Source organism: Adiantum capillus-veneris, chromosome 15, assembly GCF_014529385.1.
Source record: "Adiantum capillus-veneris isolate H3 chromosome 15, ASM1452938v2, whole genome shotgun sequence".
NCBI classification, from domain to species: domain Eukaryota; kingdom Viridiplantae; phylum Streptophyta; class Polypodiopsida; order Polypodiales; family Pteridaceae; genus Adiantum; species Adiantum capillus-veneris.
In genome coordinates, this window is record NC_140945.1 from 77,580,549 (window position 1) to 77,605,753 (window position 25,205).

The 25,205-nt window shown below is 41.5% G+C and overlaps 2 protein-coding genes across 3 annotated transcripts; both read right to left on the reverse strand.

The window, feature by feature from the left end:
- Nucleotides 1–18,607: 18,607 nt before the first annotated feature.
- On the reverse strand, nucleotides 18,608–20,981 carry LOC147440938 (uncharacterized). Of its 2 annotated transcripts, XR_015184294.1 has the most exons (4): nucleotides 20,842–20,981; nucleotides 20,599–20,710; nucleotides 20,304–20,484; nucleotides 18,608–19,665 (listed from the first exon to the last, which is right to left on the reverse strand). XR_015184294.1 is itself a non-coding variant. In XM_086482736.1 (3 exons), exons 1-3 carry the CDS (start codon nucleotides 20,953–20,955, stop codon nucleotides 20,432–20,434), a joined length of 279 nt encoding a protein of 92 aa, XP_086338862.1. In that variant the 5' UTR covers nucleotides 20,956–20,981; the 3' UTR covers nucleotides 18,611–20,431. The 2 variants fall into 2 exon arrangements, 1 of the variants encoding a protein (XP_086338862.1); XM_086482736.1 differs by having other exon boundaries at nucleotides 18,611–20,484.
- LOC147440939 (uncharacterized) lies at nucleotides 20,968–23,157 on the reverse strand. The gene is made up of 4 exons (XM_086482735.1): nucleotides 22,953–23,157; nucleotides 21,450–22,362; nucleotides 21,209–21,286; nucleotides 20,968–21,106 (listed from the first exon to the last, which is right to left on the reverse strand). Exons 1-4 carry the CDS (start codon nucleotides 22,955–22,957, stop codon nucleotides 21,056–21,058), a joined length of 1,047 nt encoding a protein of 348 aa, XP_086338861.1. The 5' UTR covers nucleotides 22,958–23,157; the 3' UTR covers nucleotides 20,968–21,055.
- Between the last annotated feature and the right edge of the window lie 2,048 nt (nucleotides 23,158–25,205).

Here is a 25,205-nt window from a genome sequence, read left to right on the forward strand (position 1 = left end):
GGAGGATTCTGATCACCCACAGAGGGACTCCACTGCAGCCACCTCGCCTGACTCTTCAGAACCCACCATCCCACTTTCTCTTTTGCCGACAACACTAGCAAGCTTAGAGGCATAGGTGGCGCGCCTTCAAGTCACCTCTATTATCTGCAAGATTCTTGGCACCAGACCCAATAGAGGGGAGGTGCACAATATCCTTCAGTCCCACCTTCTCGCAGAGGTAGGAAAGATCCTTGATGTTCATCTTCTCAGACAAGGCTACTACCAGATAGAGTTTAAGACTCCCGAGATGGCATCCAAAGTCATTGAGATGAGCCCCCTAGCCATCCGAGAAGTTTGAGCACACTTTTGACTGTGGCGCCACGATTTCGGCCCAGCTACCGATGTTCTTGTCAAGGACGCAGACCTACCCATCTCAGTTTGCTTCCCTGGCCTGTGGAGGGAGTACCTTCCTCTCCTTTCTAGGATAGGCTCAGCAATTGGGACTATCCTGGAGACACCTTGCACGATAGCCTCTATAGCTGCCAAGGCGGCCAACATACCCACACTCTCCCGAAGGTCATCCTACTACCTCGGGTGAGTGGAGGCTTGTTCCATTAGAGTGTGGAGTATTAGAGCCTCTCAAATTAGTGCTTCAATTATAGATAGATGGGCCATTTGTCCTCACAAGAGACCTCACCCCAAAGTGCATATGTAGCCTCCCAAGCCTAAGCATGCCAAACAGCCAGATACACAGGACGCACAGGCTGGTACCGCAACTGAGACCGCGATCAAACAGTTGATGGTTGTCAGCAGGTGTGTGGCCACCTCCAATAGAGGCAGGCTCACCCCACTACTGCTCCCCCTGGTGGCTGACCTTCTATAGGTCTGCAGCACTGGGTTCCGATTGGGAACCATTTTCAGAAGGATCCGCCTGAGCAAGCCCCGTCCACTTTAGTTCCTCCACCTCCTCCTCCCTCAGACGCTTCCACTCTACCTCCCCCACCTCCTCCCCCTCCGCCACCTCCACCACCCATCCCTCCTCTCTCCCCGGTGGGGCCCACAGTCTCATCTCTTGACCCCTTCTCCACTCCTCCTTAGATGTATGGGACTGGACAGGCATCTACTGCGAGACGATCTCTTGGTAGTGCTTTTGCTATGAGCCATGTGGCTTGAGAGAGACGGCTCCACCTAAGGCCGCCTTTTTTGGTGTAGACTTCTCCTTTTGCAACAGTGCCTAGAGGTTTGACTAGCTTTGACATTCGCAGAGGCTGGGACTTCTTCGACTACAGCTTCACACAGTTCTTGGGTGACTCTTCTCTTGACCTGGAGGAGGATTTCTTTTGAGTCCACGTCCTCTTTCTTGCACCTAGAGCCATTGAGGCTTTGGACACAACTGTGGGGATCCCACACAGTGGACCCAGCACAACACAGTTCTTGACTAGGTCCAGATTCACGCTATTGAGTTCTCACACCACACATGGGATTTAGGGGTGACAGATTTGATGCAGACACTTTGGCCTCTTGCCAAGTTTAGTGTGACGCCTTTGAATGCAGTGGGTTGCAGGCACATTGTGGTGCATTTGTTTGCTGACACTGAGAGCCCTCCTTGTTGTTATGTATTTGTACATGAGGATTCTTAGAGAGAGGATGTAGCCCTTTGGGTTGCACGCCCGGTTTGGGCTTGGGCGGGATAGTCACTCCTTTTGCACTTGTCTAGAGGTCGTTCGGATGCGGATTACTCCCCATCCAAACCAGCCTCAAAGATAGCAAGGTTGGTTGTAGTGGCAGCCTCTAATTTCTCTCACTGACTCCATGAGGATCGTCTCATGGAATGTGTAGGGATTAGGAGGGCCCCAGTTTCAACATCAGAGGGGTTGGCTGCATCAGGAGCTTCAGCGATGCCTTGTGGGTGGTGAGATTGACATTCTTATTCTACAAGAGTATCATCTTTGTGAGAGCCGCATTAGACGGTGTGGTGACCAGATTTTGCATGGTCGCTATGAGACGTTTTGGTCAGCTGCATTTGGACTTGTATGCATCCAGGGAGGTGTATAGTATGACTATGACTATTGTTTGCAGCAGGCAATTGTGGGCAGAGGGATTATTGTCCCAAGCAAGCCTCAGTGGATTACTATGCAGGTTCAGGGTTGTCTCATGGGCTTCCTAAACATTTATGCAGCCAATGTGATCAGTGCAAGTGCAGAGTTTTGGTCTCATATTGTTGCATCTCTACCGCAGGCAGAGCAATGGTGCATTGGGGGTGACTTCAACATATTGGAGGACCCCTCTTATAGGATTGTAGGTAGCCATACTACAATGCATGGAGGTAAGTTGTCAGCTTGAGAGAGGTTATGTATGACTACATGTTTCAGATGTGTGGCAACATTCTAGCTTTGTGAGGCCCGCAGACACCCTATCCTTCTCTCATTCATACCACTAAGTGGGAGGAGTGAATCTGTCTTGAATAGATTGCTTCTAGACTAGTGACCACTTTTGTGACTTGGGTGGGATAGTTTGCATTTTGGCTGGGACTTCCTTTCTGAGCCATGCACCAATGACCCTCACAATGACAGATAGACAGAGGGGAGCATGATGCTACATATCTTTGAGAGGATTTTACTGGACTCTGCACTCAGAGAGCAAGTGGTGTCTCTTTGGACATAGGGCTTAGACATGAAGGACTCTCTTGCTCACAGAGTGGCCTATGGACTTGCTCAGCTTAGTCGGCTATTTCAATGGGAGTCCATGGCCCACCTGGTTGTAGCAAGAGAGTAGGATCAGTGTCTTCAATGGGGAATTTCTTCCTTGCCAAGGATGCAAGAGTAGCATCCAGACAGCCCTTGCTTGGAGGAGAAGTTGCAACAAGCTCGCCAGGAGCTTGCCAGCTTTCCATTGACAGGCATCTCAGTGGACCCAGGTGGGTGACAGAGTGACAGGGGATTTCTTTGAGACAGTGGGACCTTGACATTTTCATGCTAGGGTCAGCCAGTTGAGGAGGCCTGAAGGGTCAGTTGCTTCAGAGTCAGATGACATGCAAGCAGTTCCTACTAACTTTTATCGTGACATGCTATCAGAAGAGCCTCAGTCAAAGCGTCAAGATGCATGTAGAGATCAGGTTGGGTCACAAATTCCTTTTTCTTGTGACCCAAGAGATGTGCTAGAGGCTTGCACTGCCTCTTCAGCTAGAGGAGCTCCATGTGGCCCTCAGAGAACTTCCCCGTGGTAGATGTCTAGATGAGGATGGTTTGACTCCCAGGTTTTCCTTAGAGTACTGGGACTTGCTTGGCTCAGATCTCTGCAACACTTTTCAGTACATCTTGCACACAGAAGAGATGTCTGATAGCATGAGTGAGGGTCTGATTTACCTCATTCCCAAGGATTGTGGCTCCTTGGATGAGATTCAACAGCGGTGGCCCATCACCATCCTCAACCCAGCCTACAAAATTCTTTCCAAGGCTCTGAGTTTGAGGATTTAGCCACTTCTAGAGAGCATTACACATGGGACATAGACAGGTTTTGTCAAGGAGCATTACACATGGGACATAGACAGGTTTTGTCAAGGAGCCGAGTATCCTTGAAACATCTTTACGTTTTGGGAGGCACCTGCCATTGCTCGCCTCCGTGGTGAGGATCAAGTGATACTTCTTCTCCATTTTGACAAGGCCTACGATAGAGTTGACTGGGACTTTTTGTAGGGCACTCTATGCAAGATGGGCTTGTCAGATGCCTGGGTCAGAGGTGTGTCATCTCTTTACAAACAAGCACACAGTCAGGTACTTTTGGCAGGTGGTAGAGGAGATCGCTTCATGCTCACACAATTCGGACAAAAAGGCATGCCCTCTTGCCCCCTTCCTCTTTTTGTTCTATGCTGAGGCGGCGAGAAAATTTTTGGTTTCACAGAAGGTTGGTCTACATGGCTTAGTGCTCCCTATTTGGGGCGACGAGCTACTGGATGTTGAGTTTGTAGACGGCTCAGATTTGTACTTGGAGATCCAACAGGCCAACCTTCATAGGTGTGAGCAAGCTCTTCAGGCCTTTTGTTGTGCATCACGCACACTGATCAATTGGAGAAAGATAGTGGCTTTCTTGGTTGGTAGTGCTCTTACGCCTGATTGGTTGCCAGGTGAGGGTTTCAAATGGATTCCCCCAAGGACTTCAGTTTGAGGCTATCACGTTGGTTTTGACTTCTCTCTTGAGTAGCAAATTGCTCCCCTCCTTTTATCCATCAAGAAGAAGCTGTTACATTGGAGCTCCGCACGACTTTCTCAGGCAGGGAGAGTTGTAGTGGCCAACTCGGTGTTGTTGGCTACTATGTGATACATCACATCTTGTTGGATATTTTCAAGTTCCTGCATCAACCAGGTAGAGATGTTGATCAGGAATTTCCTTCGGTCAGGGCGCGACACTTAGATAGCCCGAGCCAAAGTGGCCTGGCAGGTCATCACTCTTCCTTGTTCTCAGGGGGGTTGGGGATCATAGACCTAGCACAGTAGAGTAGATCCCTTCTTGGGAAGTTTGTTTTCAGAGGATTACTTCTAGGGGAGAAGCCCTGGAATAAGTTTTTGCTTCAGCAGCTTAGTGCTAGAGTGCCTCAGGCTGGAGGCCCTTGGAGACCTTCGACCAGATGGATTTTTACAGAGATGTGCAGAGTTGGCATGAGCAAGAGGCTGGAGGAACGTTTTGTTGTGAGTCTGCTCTGCTCTTAGGAGCATTTGAGAAGAGGCATGGAGAAGCACCAACCTACTTGCATGGAGGAGTGTCTGCAATAGCCCCTTGTTTGGAAACCCATGGTTAGCACTCATAGAGGCCACTTGATTGGTAGTCGGCCTCATGTCTCTTGGGGTCCCATGGCAGAGGGTCCAGCACGCACCTTAGGTGACTGGTTATAGTTCTCAGGCTTGTCAGAGGAGATTTAGAGCATCCATCTATAGGGCATGAGAGGGGTGCATATCATGTGTCAGGACATCATAGAGGTAGTACCAACTAAGTGGCTCACACCTCTTGAGTCAACAATGCCCAGATGGATGGGAGCCTTCACACAATTGGAGGTCCTCATCATAGCTCCGGCTTGTTCAGAGACTATATCTTCCCTATTTTTCAAGCTATAGGGTGAGGATCATTTACACCAAGTTTCAATTGAGGCCCCACATGTTGAAGAGTTCTGTTTTCAAAGGATCCAAGTTGTGGGCATGGATGGGAGGACTTGCGTCATAGATCTTGACCCAGCAGCTCTTGAGACTGGCCATTGGAGTTTGTGGGCTTGGGAGAGCTGTCCACTAGCACGAGCTCAGTGGGATCTTGGAGAGTGGTTTTGGCGGGACCCTTTTGCCTCATCCAACCATCCAGGTGTCCCTTTCTTTCAGTACATTGTTCGTATGGGACATCACATCCTGGTAGCACGGATAGGCTTGTCCTGTTTGTAGCACCTCATTGATAGGAGGAGAGTCTCACAGCTGAGTTCTTGTCAGCTTTTTGGGCAAGGTTGTGCGACGCCAAACAACCACGGCAAGTCACTTTGTTCTAGTGGCTGGTTGCACATAGAGCTACATCAGTGGGGATCTCACTTGTACATAGTGGTCTCTCCACAGCATGTGCAGCTTGTGACCATCCTTTGGAGAGTAAGTGTCATTGTCTTTGGTACTTTCCTACAGCACAACAAGTTGGCTTTGTGTCCTTCGTTTGATGCCAGCATTTTCCACAGCACGACAGTAAACTTGGAGGGCATCTGCTTGGTCTACTCTTACGAGCCCAACACTACAGTTTGAGCTATCCTCCACCAGCAGGATGATAGTGATCCAGGGGATTGACCTACACTCCAGCCTACTACAGAGATTACTCCACAGGAGTGGTGCAGTGAGAGAGAGGAGTGTTGGCATCTGCAGCTTGACACTCTAGTTCATTTGGCGGGCCTGCTGCTTTCGCATCTTTGAGACTCGCCCTGTACCATCAGCAGAGATATTTTTAGATCTTTGGCTAGAGATGATCCATACTCTTAGGGGATAGCTTGAGATCTTTGCTGAGAGCTGATCGATACTCTCAGGGGGACAGTTTGAGAGACTCCAGGGCTACTTCGACTGCATGCGAGAGCGTAGAGAGACTTTCCTTCGAGTCTGGCGCCCTGGGCCTTTCTTCACCATGGTCCAGGGTGGGCTCAAATTGCACTACCGTCCACCTATTTGGCTTTTCCCTCCTCCCATCTCCTGATTTAGCCCTCATTGTACATATGCTATTTTTTCATTGGGAGAATCTCCCCTTATGATTGTTATAGATGTCTCTAGTAGAGGTGGTTGTAGCCCTAAGGGTAGTTTCATTACCTAGTAGAAGGATCTTTTTCTCAAAAAAAAAAATATAGTCATGAAAATGCAGGTTTGAATCATTTTTTGCTAAATGCATTTTCACACTAGGTGAAATGGGCCCTAGTATTTAGCAAAGGTAGATTTGGAGCGGCATTCAGATTCATGCAATTAATTGTTTATGAAGCGTTTTACACTCTATGTGTGGTATCTCTATGAGATTGATTATTGGTTTCTCAATGACCATAAGGGGTCATGGCTGAGTTTGGGTGATTGTAGATAAGGTGACTAAACTTTAAATTTTATTCAATCCACTATACACACTCTCAAGTTAACCAGATTGGTTGTTCATAAATTTATTGATTACTCAGCGAGGTTGCAAGTATTGAGCTCAAAGTTTAACAATCATTTTTTAAAGAATAATGATGTGAATGGCTGGGAGACACTCTTAGTACTACTAGTAATCCACATGCAGATAGGCAATTTACAAGTGCTAATCTTATGCTAAAGGATATGCTAACCACATACTTTAGCACAAAGTAATCCAATTGGAAATTCTCTCTAGTTGGAGTTTTCTTATTGTGGGCTAAAGCATGTTGCGACTAGGTTTAGTCCCTTTGTGTTTTGGTCAGGTTCTCAGCCTTGATCACTAGTTATGGTGGGGTTGTTTACTAATAAGAAATGATAAGAAGTCAAAGACTAAATGTTTGTTGATGAGTTATGCCAGCATGCCACTTTCACAAAAAATTTGAGAAGATGTATTCTTTTAGAAACCTCTTAGTTATGGTAACTCGTTTAAAGTACTGAAATGAGTTATAGATTGAGTTTATCCATTATATATAAGCTGGTTAAACAAACAGTTACAAAGGGACAACAATGTGAAAAATCAAGATATTTTGGTTTCATTGAAGCTCCTTTTGAATCATGTATCAATCAAATGGAAGTGGATATAGGAGCAATTTCACTATGGAAAACACTAGTATTCTTATTGCTACCATATACATGTGGTAGCGATGTGTGTGAACACACTTAGGACCACCGGGACAATTTTTCCCTCACTAGGAGTTTTTGCCCCCGTGCATTGTATATATGCCCATCACTCTAGGGCTATCGATCTTTTTGGACACTAAGTAATATACTCTCTGTTGTGTGCCTTGATATTCCTTTGTCTTCTGCACGCTGTGTGTGTTTTCTTGCAATCCTAATTCCAACTATTGGTATCAGAGCATGTTGCATCCTCTGGGGCTTAGTTGCCAGTAGCTCCAATACAAACCTTCTCATTTTCTCCAATTTTTGTGAGCTTTGGCAAGCTTTGTTTGCTCAAATTTTTGGTATGGGCTCATTTTGGCCTTTGTTTCCACTACAAGCAGTATTGTGCATGCTTCATCATTTTGTGCAGAATTTCTATCAGTGCCATTTTTTATAACAAGTCTCTTACAGTCTTCTTCGGTTTGTGCTATATAGCACGCATTTTCCCACTTTTTTTCTCCTCTTTTGGATAGTTTTTACATCAAGTGCAAGATTTACCATGGTTGACAACAACACAAATGTGTTCAAGATGTTTGTTGTTGAGGAAAGATTGGATGGGGACAATTACCCTATATGGCTTATATGATGCAACATGTTCTTGTGTCAAAGGGCATTTGGAATATTGTACAGGGCATTATGTACATCCTGGTTTTGAGGATACATGCAATGTTGAGGATGTTGCAGGTCTTGCTGCAAGGATTGCTACTGTTAGATTTGTTTTGCCTACAACAGAACAAGTTTGTTTGGATGTAAAGGATGCACATGCTCATGCCTTGATTGCATTTTCTGTGAAGCACACTATTACTTCTCACATTTGTTCAGCAAAATCCACAAAGCAGGCTTGGGATATTCTGGTTGGTCTTTATGAAAGTCCCAATGAGGCAAAAATTGCATTGCTCCGTAAAGAATTGGAGTCGAAGATTATGCATGAGGAAGATGACATGGACACTTTCCTTGATAGTGTCAAGGATATCAATGAGCAACTTATTTCTACAGTGAAGTCATTCAAACAGTTCCCTTGTGCAGATTGTTCTCGATGCCTTGCTAGATTCTTACTAAAATTTTGCTAGTACTTGGAAACTTATGACCCAAGGAAATCCTGAAGTTGTCAATCTTGATGCATTATGCACATTGTTGTGTAACAGTCGCTTTTGAGAAAAACAGGACTAGACAGTGTGCAATTAAATAGGCCTTTAATCTTGCTCAAAGAAAAGGTGGTAAGAGTAATGTAGCCACTTTTCATGGTTCTTCTACGAGTGGAAAATCACTTGTTTCTAATGCTTTTGCTGGAAGCAATTCGTCTAGAAATTTTGGTGAAAAAGGAAAAAAGAAGATGTGTTGCCACTATTGTAAAGCTAATGATCATTGGATCAAGCAGTGTCCTAAGTTGAAGGCCAAAGAGGCTAAGAAGAAAGAGGTTGGTTCCACTACTAATGTTGTTTCCACTACAAATGCAGCTGTTGTTGAGTCTTCTATGAAAGGAGATTATGATGTTGATGTTGATGCACAATGGGATTTTAGTGGAGAGTGTACCTAGAATCTTGTTGTCCATGATGCATGCATGTTAGTTGCTGCACATTCACATGTGTGGTATTTTGACAGTGGTGCTACAAAGCACATTACCTCACATCGTGATTTGTTCACCTCTCTTAAGTATTTCCCTCATGGGAATTCAATTACTTGTGCCAAGAATGCCTCTTATCCGGTTCAGGAAGCTGAAAACATTGCGCTTACTGCTGCACATGACAGTTCTTTTACACTTGTTGATGAACTTTATGTACCTAAGATCAAGAAGAATCTTTTGTTTGTATTTGCACTTGCTAGACTTGGTCTTGTAGTCAAATTTGTGGATGACAGATGTATTGTACATGATCTCAGTTTTGGTGATGAAATTGGTGCATCTCAAGCTTTATGTCGTGGGTTGTATAAGCTCGCTTTGTATGACAAGTACGGGCAAAATTTGCAAATGCAGTTGTGGACTCAAAGGCTATTTCAAATTCAAAACTTTGGCATGCACGTTTTATCTGAATTTTGCCAAATTGCTGCGTTTGCAGAAATTTGATATGGTTTCTTCTTTGCCGCCTCTTAAAGCACCTATCGAACATGTATGTGAAGGTTTTATTTTGGGTAAGATGCAGCATTCTAAGTTTCCAAAGGATGGTTAGGGCCACATGCAGGTTAAGGCCACATGCAGGTTGTAGCTTGTGCTTAGTGATGTTTGTGGGCCCATAAAAACTCCTTCCTTGGGCAATTACCTTTACTTCGTGACTTTCATTGATGATTACTCTAAGCATGCATGGGTGTATCCGCTTAAACCAAAGTCCAAAGTATTTATATGCTTCAAACAATTTTTGGCTATGGTTAAAAATGTCTCAAAATGTACTATGGGCACCCTCCGTTCCGATCGAGGGGGGAGTATATGTCTCATGAATTTAATGCATTTTTGGCTAGTCGTGGAATTAAACATCAATGTATAGTACCTTATACGCCTCAAAAAAATGGTGTTTCTAAGAGGAAAAATAGGTCACTTACAGAAATGGCACAATGTATGGTCAAAAGTCAAGCTTTGCTGCATTTGTTTTAGCTTTAGGCCATCATGTGTGCCTTTTATGTACTTAACAGGTGTCCTACAAAAGCTTTGCAGGCTATGACTCCATATGAAGCATGGCATGATAGAAAGCCTTCTATTGAGTACATGGATGTGCTTTGGTGTCCCAAACACAGCGTAGAAAATTGGATGATAAGGCTCTCATATGTATTTTTGTTGGTTATAGTGTTGAAAGCAAAGGTTACAAATTCAAGCGAAGGCATCCTTGTATTCCTTCAATGTTTTAATTAGGATTTTTTCCTCTTCTTGAGAAAAATTAATAGCTATGTAAGCCTGCTTTGAGTCTTCTCTAGGCTCTACCAGACCAATTTGTTTAGCATTTTCAAGACCCTCATAGAATTTTCCTGGTTCCTTGGGTTATCTCATTGGTTGCTCCACTATGATCCATCAATCTTGCAAAGTGTACTTCTTATAATGTGAAGGAGCATTGATTTCCCCTGCTCTATCACTCTCAAAAGACTCCATTTCAATGGTCGATACCTTCTTTAAGGTTCTTTTCAACTCCTTATAGTTGGCTTTCCACTCTATTTTTGTCATTGTAGATTCTTTTTCTTTGGTTTCATCATGTTTACTCGATTTCTATTTGGTTTTGTTTTGTTGATTTGTGTTTTTTCCTTTCTCTAAGATAGGATATCTATCTATGATCTTATCCTTGATACAATATTTTGCATCGACCATCATCAAGAACTGGGTTTTGTCCCCTATTTTTGACACTGGTTGATTTCTTCTTAACTTGTTTTCTCATTTCCTACAATATCTTTGTTGGCGCCTGCGATGCTAATTCAAAAACTCAAAAACTTTTCTTTCCCTCCCTTGGTTAGCTTGTCCCTTATATGTTTCTTTTCAGAGTTAGATTCCTCAATCATGAGTGTTTTCTCCTCTAGCTCGTTGGTAGCATCATAGTAGTGATCAGAGAAAATGGGTTGCTCCTCGAGGATCAATTGACTCTATGAATACCATCTGAATAGGAATTATGTTATATCCCTCCTCATCACAAAATTGTGTGGGTGTAGATTCGTTTAGAAATACATCCACAGTGGCCAAAATCTGAGTCTACTCAAATGGTTCAAACAAGTGTTTTGAAAAGAGTTCTGACACTTACCCAACATCATTTACCTCTTGGTCTAAGATACAATCTTCTCGTCGCAAACTACGCTCTCAGAGGCTCCACACATCCAAATTGGTGTGTCTTTGTTCAACCATGATGGTAGTTTACTTTCAGTTGAGATCTCTAAATCCAACCCTTGGATTGGTTTCCTCAGATTATCCTTGTATAAATGGTTTTTAAAGTTTACCCGAGTAATCGATCCAACTTGTTTCAAGTAAAGATAGTCATTTCCCCATTCTTGGATCAATTGTATTTGCCTCATGAAAGATCGGCCCAAGATGATTTCATAGTTTCATTTTTTCTCAAAATCTACAATGACAATAGTATGCTGGTAGTCAATTCCACAAGAGCTAACTATCACGTTTTTCAATAATCCCATGGATTTCTCAATGTGTCCATCTACCAATTGCAGCTTCATTTATGTTTATCTAATTGTTGGATTTCCCTAGGCTTCCCAGACTGCTTTTATTGTTATGGAAATACACATCCCACTGTCTAGAACAACCATGGTTGTATGTCATTGCATTGTACTAGAAGAGTCTTGTTTCTTTCGTTTCCTTCGCATTAATCTCCTACTTTGTTTAATGCACTTTTTTGGGATTTCGATGGCAATCAGGTCTTTTACAAGTTAAAGAAAACACTTCTAGCCATTAAAACTCATTTTATGATGCATCTATCACTAAGGGAGATAATAAGCCCATTTTTTGTGAATCTTTGAAAATTTTCCTAAAAGTTGATTTTTGACTTACGCATAGGTTTCTATAGCCTTTCCAAGATCAATGATGACCAGAAATGCTACTTTTGAAGCTTCAAACTCACCTTATAAGTCCCGTACTCTAAAAATTTTCGCAGGCAACTTCAATGATGTCAAATGAGAGGGTGAGATAGATAGGAAACCTTCTCGATTCCTACTTACCCTACTCTTAATCACATCAACAAAAAGAATAGTGGGAAGTGTCGACCAACACTTGTTTTTCTTCTTTTTTTTCTTGAAATTGCGTCAATCCTCAAACTTCTGACATAGTCTAAGCCATGAACCACTTGAAGAAGACCTAATCTAAGTCTAAAGGTTCTCAGCGAGTATGACTACTCCCAAGAACCCTCTACAAAGCTAAAGTAGACACACTTCAATCGTGCGGTTTTTAAAAGTTGGTTTTTGTTGTCAAGGCAAATGTAGAGGAAATTTTTGGACAATTCTACATATCACTGAGGTTTTCCCTAGTTTAGGTCACTTCGTCCCCGACAACAATGCCAAAATGTTGGGCTCTCCGAATGCCAAGCCTCGCTATTTTATTTGTAGTGATAGTGAGAACCACGAACATAAATGCCATACCTGGGACGCAGTGGACTCGATTAGTGCATGGAGGCTACGAGAGGTTGTCAGTTTTTAGGAAAACACACTCAATCCCTATCTTACTCAAATCTGCACTCATGTAGTAGAAGCTAACTACGACAAATAAATCTCAACAGCTTATCAAGCAAACGAAGTCCAAACAAAACAAAATTTATAGGACGGAGAGACAACATCCAAAGACACATGTCTAAGTCCTCAAATCCCCCTTTTGACCACTTGCCAAAATCGCCCTTATTATCTACAAGGCAGATTTGTCCTAACCATTTTCATACCTGAATGCACCCTAGAGCTTAGCAATGATGTCTCAATACCCTTCCAATGCATAAAATGCAATTTTGTTAAGTAAACCTTGAGTTATGAGCAGATTAAGAAGTAGGTGTGTGACCGCAAAAACACAATTTTACCGCTAGAAAATCACAATGGCGTGAAGAAATTTCACATGTGAGCACAATGAAGCAGATGGCACTTCAAATTGACACTTCACAAGGGCATTATGAGCTTGAGAAGAAAGCAAGAGAGTACGTTGTGCTTTGAGAAATAGTTGTAACGCTTATTGTCCAAAAATTCTCTTGTAGGTTTTACAAAAAGTGACTTTTATATTTTAGCCAAAGGTTTTCGGTTCAAAAATGAGAAACCATTCTAACTCTTTACAGCCTAAGATTCCATTGATACAATCCAAAATTATTTAGCTCCACTTTGCCTGGCTCATAATCACGTAATTGTTTACAAATTAACTCTGAAAATCAAAGAATTATAAAGGCTTAGGACTATGGATCTTTAGATTGATTAAAAAAAGTGAAAAATCACCTCATATGTTGGATATATATATATAGGCTCCAGTGTTAGCAGTGTGCTAATACTAGACAACAAATGACATGTAACAAACCATCTGATAGACCATGTGACAAACCCCAATGTACACTCTACTTGGCAATCCCAATGACAGCATCTATTGTGTGTGCAAAGATGCTTAGCTCAAGGCTATAAATTGAGCTTGTGTATACACTCAATAATGAATTCTAATAATCAAATGTGTTTGTGACAAGCTTATGCTTTCATTGCATTAAGTAATTAGTGTATAACTAGTTTCTATAATTAACTCTAAGTGGGATCCCCAACTATTGAAGTCAACCTAAACAAAACCCCTCAAAACATCTATTCCCATAAAGTTTGCTTTGGCAATCTGCTACATAAACAAAAATTATTGTATCAAAATTTGCCCAATGCTTGCTTCCAATAGGGACATTTAGTCAAGGACTACCATATTCTACAGTAAACCAAACTTAAAAAAATACCCCTAAAGAAATTCCTTTTGAACCCCAAAGAACCTTTCAACCTACCAACATAACAAAATCTTTTAAAGCCCAGAGAAGGAGATTTGGCAACAATCCAATGTTGACTATTTTGATGTTTTATTAGAAGATGTTTTTGATCCTTATACTACCACAAACACTCACAACCAACATGATGGAAATGTGCAAGATTCCCCTAACCTACCTAAGGAGGATCAAGGACAGCAAACACCTCCAGATAGTCCTAATGGTAAATCCCAAGGGCTATCTAATTCAGAGGGTCAAGAAGAATGCATAAAAAGTACTCAATTAAGGTCTCAGAGAGGATAGTCTTCAATTTGCAAGGGAGTTGGAGGCTAAGGATGCACAAGAAAAGTTGGACCTAGCTTTCTCCCTTGAACCTTTAATTGACATTCTTATGATTTAAGTTGAAAAGGAGAGCCTTCCCAACATGCAAATCTCAAAATCCAAGAGGAAGGTAGAAAACTCTAAGGATCCTAAGGGAGTATCTTTGTCTGTGGAAAAACCCAAAAAATTTATAAATAATTGAAGTGTCATGATATTACTGGTTTCTTTCTAAACTGCAGAGGCTGACAGACCTAGCTAGGCCCATGGCTATCAGGAAACGGATGCAAAATCTTTCTCTTCATCCTGACTTTTGTGCTTGCAGAAGCTTAATGTAACAAGGAATGAGCTCGAAAACAATCTGCAGAGGCTGGGCTCTAGTTATAAATGGTTTTTTTTCCAAGCATAGTGTTGGTAAGGGGGTGTTACCCTTGGCTTATAATGTCGGTATCGCAAAGAAAACTATAATGTTGTGGTAGATTTCCTTGGTAGGATGTCTATGATAAATGAATTGAGTTATACTCGATTCAATAGTAATTTGCTTGAATCGTAACAAGTTGATCCTGCATATTCCAAGGTATGGAAAACCATCCAAAAAGAGGATCCAGAACAAGGGGTTTCCAATGAGAATGAAGCATTGATTGGTGACTTAAAAGGATTCAATTGGAAGAATTTTGCCATAGATAATGGCTATTTACTCTATGAAGGTAGAGTATGTGTCCCCAAAGATGAAGCGATTAGGCTCCAGATATTCTATGAGTGTCATGATAGTCCAAGTGCGAGACACTCAGGTGTAAACAAGACTCATAGTCTTGTTAAGAGGTAATTTTATTGGTTTGGAATGTATAAGGATGTGCTACAATATGTGGTTAGATGTAGTAAATGCCATATCAATAAAGTTGAAAGGCTTAATATGAAAGGACTATTCCATCCATCAGACATTTTTTCAAGAAAATGAGAGAGTTTCTCCATGGATTTTATAATTGGATTACCTAAAACATTGAGGGGGCACGACCCTCTCTAGGTAATAGTGGATAGATTAACCAAAATGGTTAGGTTTATTCCAACCAATCTGATGTTAAAACTCCTGAATTGGCTAGATTATTTGTGAAAAAAATCTCTACCAATTATATGGTTTACCAACAAACATTGTGTTTGATAAAGACAAGAAGTTTAATAGCCATTTTGAGAGAGTTGACCTTAAGAGGTTGGACACTAAATAAAGCATCAGCACAGTTGAACATCCTCAAACGGATGGTCAGATTGAAAGGATTAATTAGATCCTAGAAGATATGCTACGAGTATATATAAGCAAACAACAAACTAATTAGGAAGAGTACCTACCTGTGTAGAATTTGCATATCATAGTGCCAAGCACTCTTCCATGCGGTATATTCCATTCATGTTAATGTATAGGTTTCATCCTAGAGCTCCTTATGTAAAAGGTTCAGACAACTAAAGACTTTTTAGAAGACATGAAATGAATGAGATGCTTAAACTTGCTAAAGATAGTATTGAAAAGGCTCAAGATAAAGCAAAGACTTATATTAATTTGCATGGAATCTTACCTTTGAGGAAGAGAAGTAAGTTTATTAACGTGCCTGACGTCGCCATCGACAGCCTTGCACCATGAAGATAGGACTGTGTCCAAAATTATCACCAAGGTATTGTAGACCTTTCACAATAGTAAAGAAAATTGAAGATACAAACTCCAATTACCAAAAACAAGTGGCATACATCTAATATTTCATGTTAGTAGACTCAAAAAGAAATTGTGTGATGATCAAATGATGGAACTCATAGATACTCAATCTCTTCCACATAAACCAAAGAAAACACTAGACATTGGAGAAAAAAGAACTAGAAATACATTTTATAAATAGTGTTTAGTTAAGTGAAAAGATTCTCTTAAAGAGAGTTCAACATGGGAGTGAATAAGCATTATTCAGGAAAAATTTCCTACTTACAACTTTTCAATTGTGTTTTCAAGGACGAAAACATTTCTTAAGGGGGAGGGAATGTGATGTGATGTGGTGGGCACACGGGCACACACAATGGAGCAAGGGGATTGGGCTAATGGGAACCCATGGAAGATAATCCATTTAATATTGCCAAGCGACGACGGAAGCAGAAAGGGATCATGCATGATAGCGACGGATGGAGACAACCCACAAGCCAAGAAGGCAACGAGGCGGTTTCACTCAGTGTGTGTGTGTGTGTGTGTGTGTGTGTGTGTGTGAGAGAGAGAGAGAGAGAGAGAGAGAGAGAGAGAGAGAGAGAGAGAGAGTTGTGTGAGCATGAGCGTTGGTCATGATTGTAAGCCATAGCTCACTCACATTATAGTTGTCATGTCTTTAAGTTTTTCAATTTAAATTACTTGCATCAATTTAGATCTTTTTATGTTTATGTTTGATGTCATCAATTTTTGCTATTCACAAATTGTTATTATGGCATTTTCGTTTAGATTTTCTTTTTCGAATTCCAACCATGTTAGACACAAAGTTGTCATGTGCTCATCATAAAGTCGTTATTGATGCTCTTGTACTCTACTTATATCATGATACAAAAAATCGTGTACAACAAGCATTGAAGTTTAAGGACTTCATTAAAAAGCTTGTGATACTATTTTAACAAGCTAGAAATCTCATTTTCTTCGACACAATTTGACCTAATCATGCTGACAAATAGAGTCATGCATATAATGATCAAGCTGCTCTTAAAGTAGATTTTCAGGACATTCAAGAGCATCCAACATCTTAGGATCAAGACCGCTCCAGGGATTCTAGACCAGATGCAAGTTATTTAATAGCTACATTCAAAGCTCAAGGGAAAAAATAAACAAAAAGACTGCTCCAAATGTCCAAGGATTGAAGAGGAAGGACCTATTGCTAATGCAACAATTGTTCAATCTGTAACCCAAATTCCAACAATAATCGCATCTTCTACATGTCTCTCTATCACAGAGGCAATTCCTTTGGATGAAAGCCTTAGCCCCCCATTCCTTCACTTGCTTGGTGAAATTTCAGTTTTTCACCTACAAGCTCCCCAACTTGATATAGGTCGCTTTCCTATTGTGAAATAGGTCAGAGTAACACATCCAGAATTTAGGGATACAATGTACGCGGCAAAAATCTACAAGCCCATGCTTCATAGCAAATCCCCCATAAAGATGGCACTAGAAGAGGTCGCTTTCCTATTGCGAAACAGGTCAGAGTTACGCATCCAAATTTTAGGGATACAATGTACGCGGCCAAGATCTACTAGCCCACGCACGCTTCATAGCAAATCCCCCATAAAGATGGCACTAGAAGAGGGTACTACCATTACTATTCAACACCGTGGCATGATCCTTGCCAAAGGCCTTGTATGTCATAGCGTTAAACCATAGCATTTAGGGTTAAACCATAGCATTTAGGATTTAGGATTTTAACATAAAAGCTACAATATATCTATGTAAGACAATCAAGACACACTACCTTCCCATCATGATCCTTGCCAAAGACCTTGTACGTCATAACGTTAAACCATAGCATTTAGGGTTTAGGATTTTAACATGGAAGCTTTAGATGAATATCCCATCACAAAGAAATCTATCTATTATTGGGGGTCAATCCGTCTTTCTTTTGGGGGCTTGCTTTTTACTGGCACCTCTACCCTAAGTTGTATTTACTAGGGGTACACGGTTGGGATATCACAATGGATTTGAAGACAATCAAGACATCACAATGTCAAACAATCTGATTTGAATATCACAATGGAAGCTACAAAGATTTTATGGCTAGCTGATTTGAAATAAAGCTTTTCTACTGGACAATGCCTGGGCTCAAACCCGCATGGCGCCTATTGCTCCTTTTCAACCCTACGTTCATCTCCCTTTTGGCCCCTCTTTTTGATACACAAGATTGCGCAAATGACTGTAACCTTTAGGCCGCATCAAAAAATATATATATATTCGTCTAAAAGCCCTTCATTAGATATGATTAGTATGAGCTACCCATTGATGAAAATTGAGTTCGGAGGAGAAAGATCCAAGCCCTTCAAGTTAGGTGTCTCTATACTGGCCCCTCTACCCTAACGAGGATTCCCTTAAAATACGGTTAGGTCCTTTCGACAAGACAAAAACTCAATACAATACACCTTTAAGTTTGTACGATATCCTCAGGACGGAAAATTACTTACAACAGCTAAATATTCTACTGGCATACAGTGATTAGCTAAGGTAAGGTCAAAAGGCACCAACGTCCTGTAGAAAGGCCCTGCACACAAAGATATTACTACTTATGCATCTTCTATGTCTGATCTGACAACCTCTACAAAGCTTCTGAAACGAGTGTGTGCTTGATCACCCAGCCGCAGCTTAATCTCAAAACGACTGTCAGAGAACTATTAACAAACACCACCTATTGACCTGCTGTAGCATTGGTAGCATGGCTAATTACACAAGAAGTTTTGGACAAATTCTCACAATAATTCCCACATTGTGAGCTTCTGTGAGGGAGGCACTGCATACCTAGCTAGGTATGCGGTGCCTCTCGAGCAGAAGCTCATGATGTTATGCATCATATGAAAAAGACTCCGTTTTCCTACATGAGAAAATTTCTAAATCTTCTTCTGTAAGTTTATAAGAACTTCCGTAATTCGTGCTACCGAAAGTGTGTACTTCCAAATAAGTCTAGAGGCACTTTAAATGACTGCATAGAACTCAAATTGGAATAGCCTTTCCATGAAACAACAAAATGCTAGAGAGATTGGGTCTTACAAACAGTCTCAAGGATGCGGATGTGACTCTGTGCCCCCCCCCCCCCCAAAAAAAAAGAAAGAGTCAGAAGCGCGCTTGAGCTGCTGGCTAATGGTAGCTTAGCTGTCTTTCATCTGTCGGATCAAGGTTCAAATACGGATCACAGCTGCCTCAGAACTGGCGGGCCTGTGTCTCAAACCCTTTGGCAGTCCCATTTTGCATCAGGTTCATGCCAATGTGCCGTAGAAGCTACAAGCCAGACTTCAGGGGGAGCCGCTCATACCGCCTGAAAGCCCTTCTTGTTTCGCATCTTTTGCACCCCCTGCAGGCCGAAATTATCTGTAAAAGCTCAAGAACTGTCATATGCAATCTCAACTTCTCTGTATTGGCTCTTCTACCCTAGTCACAATGGCCTACATAAGATGATGCATGAAAAAGTTTTGACATTGCTAAATTTGCCGTGTAGCTCACTAATCAACAAACTTTATACAGTAGTCTACAATTTCTTTAAGGCTTTACCACTTCACTACAGCCTTAATTAGACACCAAAACAATGCTTTCGACACTAGAACCGCCACCAAGTCATTTCATTATGACAAGCAAAGCTCAAACTAACCAAGCAACAGAACAGAAAGAGATTTTTTCAAAAAACCAGCAATTTGAACACCACTGCTAACTTAATAAGGTGAATGTTGTTGATTCGTGGAGTAAGCATAAGAACTGCCCCACACAGACCCCACCGTGATGCAGGAGTCCATGCTCTGCAACCACAAAATTAGTCATGTTAAAGTGAGCAAAAACTCAATTTGAACAAGGGCACAGCATACAATCTCGTGCAAAAACGCAGTGCGTAAAAGGTCACAAAACACACGAACACTTTCAATCTTCTACAAACCTACTCCAAGACCAGGAATCCATGCTGCAATCACAAAGAAACAAGAGTAAGAGTTGATGAAAATTTAATAAATAAACATTTGGGTCAAGTCAAGCTGTGAAAACACTGAGCACAGTAACATTTGAGAAAACATTCTCAATCATGCTCGTACACAGGGTACCATGACAAGAGTCTAGACTCACCCATGCCTTTGAGACTGCACAAACCCCAGTCATGATTCTATGCTGCAACCAGTTAATATAATTATAACCTTAGTGCACGCATGATAATAAATTACGTCATGATAAAGAAAACGTTAAAAAAACAAGCTTAACCTCAACACATCAGAAAAGTACTTTCGAGAAGAATTCAATGGATTGATTTCCTCAAGAACATAACTCTTTCATGCATGAATCAAACATCAAGCACATACGGGTGTGAAAGCAAGACTCCAAGCTTGATTCAAACCCAGACATACAATCAAAATACATGGGACTAATCCCATACTATTGTTTCAAGTTTTACATCATCCAATTTACATATAGAGGATTGACAGATTTCTTGATTGAGAGTCAGGATTTTTTTAATCAAATGTCTGTTAATGTTTTCAAATGACTTTAAATGTGATTATCCCCAGAAGAGCATGAACCACAACTACAACAGCAAAATAAAAGCCTACAGACCTATAAATGTATCAATGCCAGTTCTTATCCGCCAGCGCCAATAACAGCAATACCAGAATGGAGAAAAGGCAGCCTTTTAAGGCCACCACCAATTACCCCAGAATGTTCATTATGTTCAAAGTGGACTTTTAAATTCCCCACGTGCCGAAACCACCATGGAGCCAAGCCACAGTGACAACATCTGAGATATCACAATGATGCTTTCAGCTTAGCTCAATGGTTAGCACAGGTAATGCTAATCAATCTGAAAAAAACAATCACATCAAAAATTCAGTTCTTATCCGTGTAACCATACCTTCAATGAGGCACCAGGTTGTTGCATTGCCGCATTCCCAATCAAGAATCGGCATGCACACAACGTCCATGAATTTTAGAATCATGTGTTGAGCTGATGAAGGACAGCTATGCTGGACATCAGCACAAACCCGGACAAAAAAGTTAAAATTCCCAAATTTTTGCAACTCGATTACTAATATAAGGATTTGTACACCATGGGATGCTCTTGCAAAGAGTTTAAATTTGGGGTCCTAAAACATACCATTAAGCACAAGAAGATCCCAGAAACAAATGGTATTGATCTACAATTTGTAAGAGGTGGGCCGCCATTCACGAGCCAATCCCACCAAGTTCTAGCACTACTGTGAGCCACCATCCAGGCTCCTCACCATCTTTTATGGCAATCAAGGTTATGATAGCTCATCAATGTAGCAATATGCACAAGAAAAGCAAATAGGTCCTCTACAGCTTAGCCATCATTCGGAATCTGAATCAAGACTCTGCATTGCCTTCAAGCCCCTGGGTTTCTGAGCAAAAGCAAATGCAAATGGGAAATGGTTTATTCCACTTTACCAAAAAGGACCCAACATGTAAATAGACTACAGGGCCTTGATTAATGTCAGCCTTACCTCTTTAACGCATTTCTTCTCCTTCACAATATACCGGGCATAACACACATTAGAAAGCCGATTTCCTGGAGTGCAGTACTGAAAAGGCAAAACCATATATTTAACTACATAAGAAGCATGTTAAAAGTGAAGCAAAACGTGCAAGATAGAGAACAGCTTAGTAAACTGTTTCAAATGCATATAGAATGAGACAAGCAGGAACCAACACAAAGCACCAGAAAAGCAGAATGATGAGACTTACAAGAACATTCTTCTCTGGTACTCGGGGTCTGCGTCTTGGCCGTTTTGTATGCCTGCTGCATTTTAACTTTAGAAAATCCTCCTCTATTTCTTTCCGAGACAGTGAGAGGGAAAATTTGGCTCCACTGCCTTTCAGTCCATCAATAGAAGCAGCTGGAAAATTGTCTGGTGATGCCACTCTCTTTCCAAGCGAGCTACGAGTTACAGGCAAACTCTCTCGCTGCTGACTTGCCTGTTGAGAAGCATGCAAGGAGCCTCTCTTTACTACCTGTACAGAGAGTCCCTTTTTCCCTTCCGTTGAATCTGACCTTCGTAAGAGTTTCTCCCTTCTGTCCTCCTGTTCTAAGTCTCCATGTTCTGTCGCACTGGCAGGGGAAGAATAGGGGTGGTCTCTCTTTCTCACTATTGCATTTTTAGGGCTTAGATTTTCTTCCAAAGCAGCACTGCTATAGAGAGTTGTTGAAGGACCTTTGACAGCCTCAACTTGCACTGTTTTAGATTCATCAACCAAACCATGAGGTTTGGAATTGGGTCTGCGACTGCATCTGCTTCCCTTCAGGTTGCCCCACTGAAGCGGTGGGGCAACTACTTGTGTTTGGTGGAGAGACAACATATGTTTGTTAAATGCTTCGCCACCAGTTCTTTCATGCTGTTCTACCGCCAACGGTGAAGCCGTGAAGAGTTCTTGTCTTCTCAAGACCTCTGTCTCCATCTTTTCTGCTGAATCAGTGCCTTCTTTTTCTTCTTCTTCTTCTGGCTTCAAATCTCTCCTCATACCCGAGCCATGCGATGATCTCTTTATATAGAAGACTTCAGGCTTCCTGCTTGAGTGGAAAAGAGCATCATCTGGTTCGCCAAGATAGAAGCATGTCTTACTTCTGTCTCCGGAAAGGGACAAAACCAACACCTCGTCTCTGTATGGTTTATGAAAGGGGAAATAGTAGTAGTCAGGGGTGATGAAAGAATTAACAATCAAATTTACAACGAGAGTGTCCGACACCCACAATGAATAGGGGGAAGCAAAAGCAGGGCCTTGTGGAAAGATTAAGCAGGACCGAGAACAAACTCCAAAGGCGCAATCAGAAACACAGAAAAACCTACATTGAGCGACAAACACAAACAGACATTACCAAATTTGGATGCAGTAAGAGTGCAACAAACAGAAAGTACGCTACAGAAAATATGAAAGCAACAATCTTCCAAAACAGAAAGCAAAGACCACCACGTCGACTAGCAAGCCCCTCATGACAGATTTGAAGGCAGACCAACACGTTCTGTAGCAGAATATCCAAAAGCTATAATCGGAACGATAAAACCAAAATGAGAATTATGAGAAGGCAAGGAGAAATCACACACACACACACACACACACACACACACACACACACACACACAAATCGCATCACCAGAGGTGGGAGACATTACACATGCAGAGAGAGAGAGAGAGAGAGAGAGAGAGAGGAGAACGCTAACATCAATTGAGGAGAAAGATCAGAATACATACCTCATGGCGAGCGAATGTTGAAGAGCTCAGCGCACACTGAATGAGGAGAACGCGAGCAGAAACGGGACGAGGAACACTCTCTCTCTCTCTCTCTCTCTCTCTCTCTGTGTGTGTATCAACGCGGGAGAGTGCTAGCTTGTTGAAGGAGATGGCGAAGCAATATATTTGGTGACCACGACAACTTTTGACTCCCTGGGGTGGATTGCGATTCGTAAGTTGTAACTACTCGTTTCACTACTAATTCCTTCAGCCCCCAGGCCCCTTTCATAAGGCACAAGAACACACGATGCTCACACTAAGAGCCGAGTCACACCCAATGGCAATGGGGAAGTGCGGGGAGGAAGGAGCCCAATTTTAAAAAATGCGATTTTCTCTGCCAGATTGTAGAAGCCCCTGCAGAAATGAAGGGGATAAGCTAAATTTTAGGAAAATAATGTAGAAGTCTCTCTAGCCGCGAGAATAAGCTATAGTTTAGGACAATAATGTAGAAGTGTAGCTCTCTTTAGCTATGCCCAATGAGGGACCTTGCTTTTTGCCATATCTTCGCTTATTCTATAGCTTTCTCTCTACAAATCTGCACGTGCGACCAGAGGGTGAGACTGTTTTCTTCTTACCCCCTGCTACACCCTGGTGCAACTCAACCTTAACCCACTCCAAGGTTGGGTTCAAATTGAGTTCACTTATTATCAACACATGCACGGTGGCACTACTCCACAGAGGAGGTAGGAGAGCTTCTTCTCTATTACTTTACTCGTGCTCTTTTCTAACCTTTGCACCTCTCTCCACTTCTTCATGTCCCTCGACCTTGGAGGCTTGCTAAGCCAACATGGTGATGTGCTTATCTAGCTTCGATGAAACAACCTACCCATGGGAAGAACCTCATGTAGAGAGGAAAGCCGGAAAATCAGCCTGCTCTTAAGCGTAAGGTCTCCTCGACAATTTCTGACTCTGCCACGCTCTCAAATTCGGGTTCTATGGTAAGCTATCAACAAAATGATTATGTGGATGTTGTTCTACAACTCACGCTCTGTTGAATTCATATTGTTGTCATCTATGAGTTTCCATAGATTTACAAAATTGTTAAATATTCTACATGGTTGAATTTAACTACCTAAAGACTAGTATACGTCAAAAAATTATCTATATTCAGAGTTTTGAAAGTCAACTTTCATAAGAGGTAATTTTTTGAATTCATGTAAGAGGCCCTTTACGGATTCATCAATGACAATTTATTTGTGAAATAATCAAATAATATTGTTTATCTACAGTGTGGCCAATTTGATGGCATCATCAACCAAAATTCTTTTGTTGAAACTAGAGAAGTTTGATGTGTGTCCAATTTTCACACTTGGTAGGTAAAACTTAAATACCACCTTATGCACGATAATATGTGGAGTATTGTCAATCATACAACGCAATGGCTATGAACTAAGGGTTGATTTGCAATGGCTTAAATTGGATGAGAAAGCTTTTGCAATCATTGCCCTTGTACTTAGCAACGACTGTATCCATCATATTATGGAGATGATATGCTAGATGTTGCGTGGTACGAATTGGACAAGTTATTTGGTGCCCAAATGGTTAATGTGAATATTACTTTATAGATTTAAAATTTTACTCTCATCATAAAGAAAGGTGCAACCCTCAACTCATATTAATATATGCAAAGTCTCATGTTGATTTAGACTTTGTGTCAAAGTAGAAGAAGATGATATTAGCATAGCTCTCCTCAAGAGTATACAGGATTTGCGTGAATACGAAAATATAGATACTACCATGGAGAAATTTGATGATCTCAATTTTCCAAGTGTGGTTGATGTGAATTCCAACATCCATGCATCTTTGGAAGAAGTTAATAACAGTTTGCGGCTCTTGCAATGCAACCTTAGAGATCACCTTGATGCTACTCTCAATACATTCAATCATAGTCAAGATAAAACTCAAGTCAAATGTTCCATTTGTGGCAGAACTAACCATAAATGAATGCAACTATTTTTATGAGAACAAGTAGAAGGTGAATTGGGTCAAAGATAAACAGGATGATGAACAAAGTGCTACACCACTTGGTGTTGCTACGAATCTTACTTTGTCAACAGTTGGAGTTGTTTTTTCCTACTTTTAGACAATAAAGTGTAAAAGGGTAGACACTTGCTCTATGATAGGCTAAGCCCCCTTCATTGCACAAGACACGCTTCAAATAGTGTTTCTGAATCCATCTCAACAGTGTAATCTCTTATAATTTGGTTAATCCTT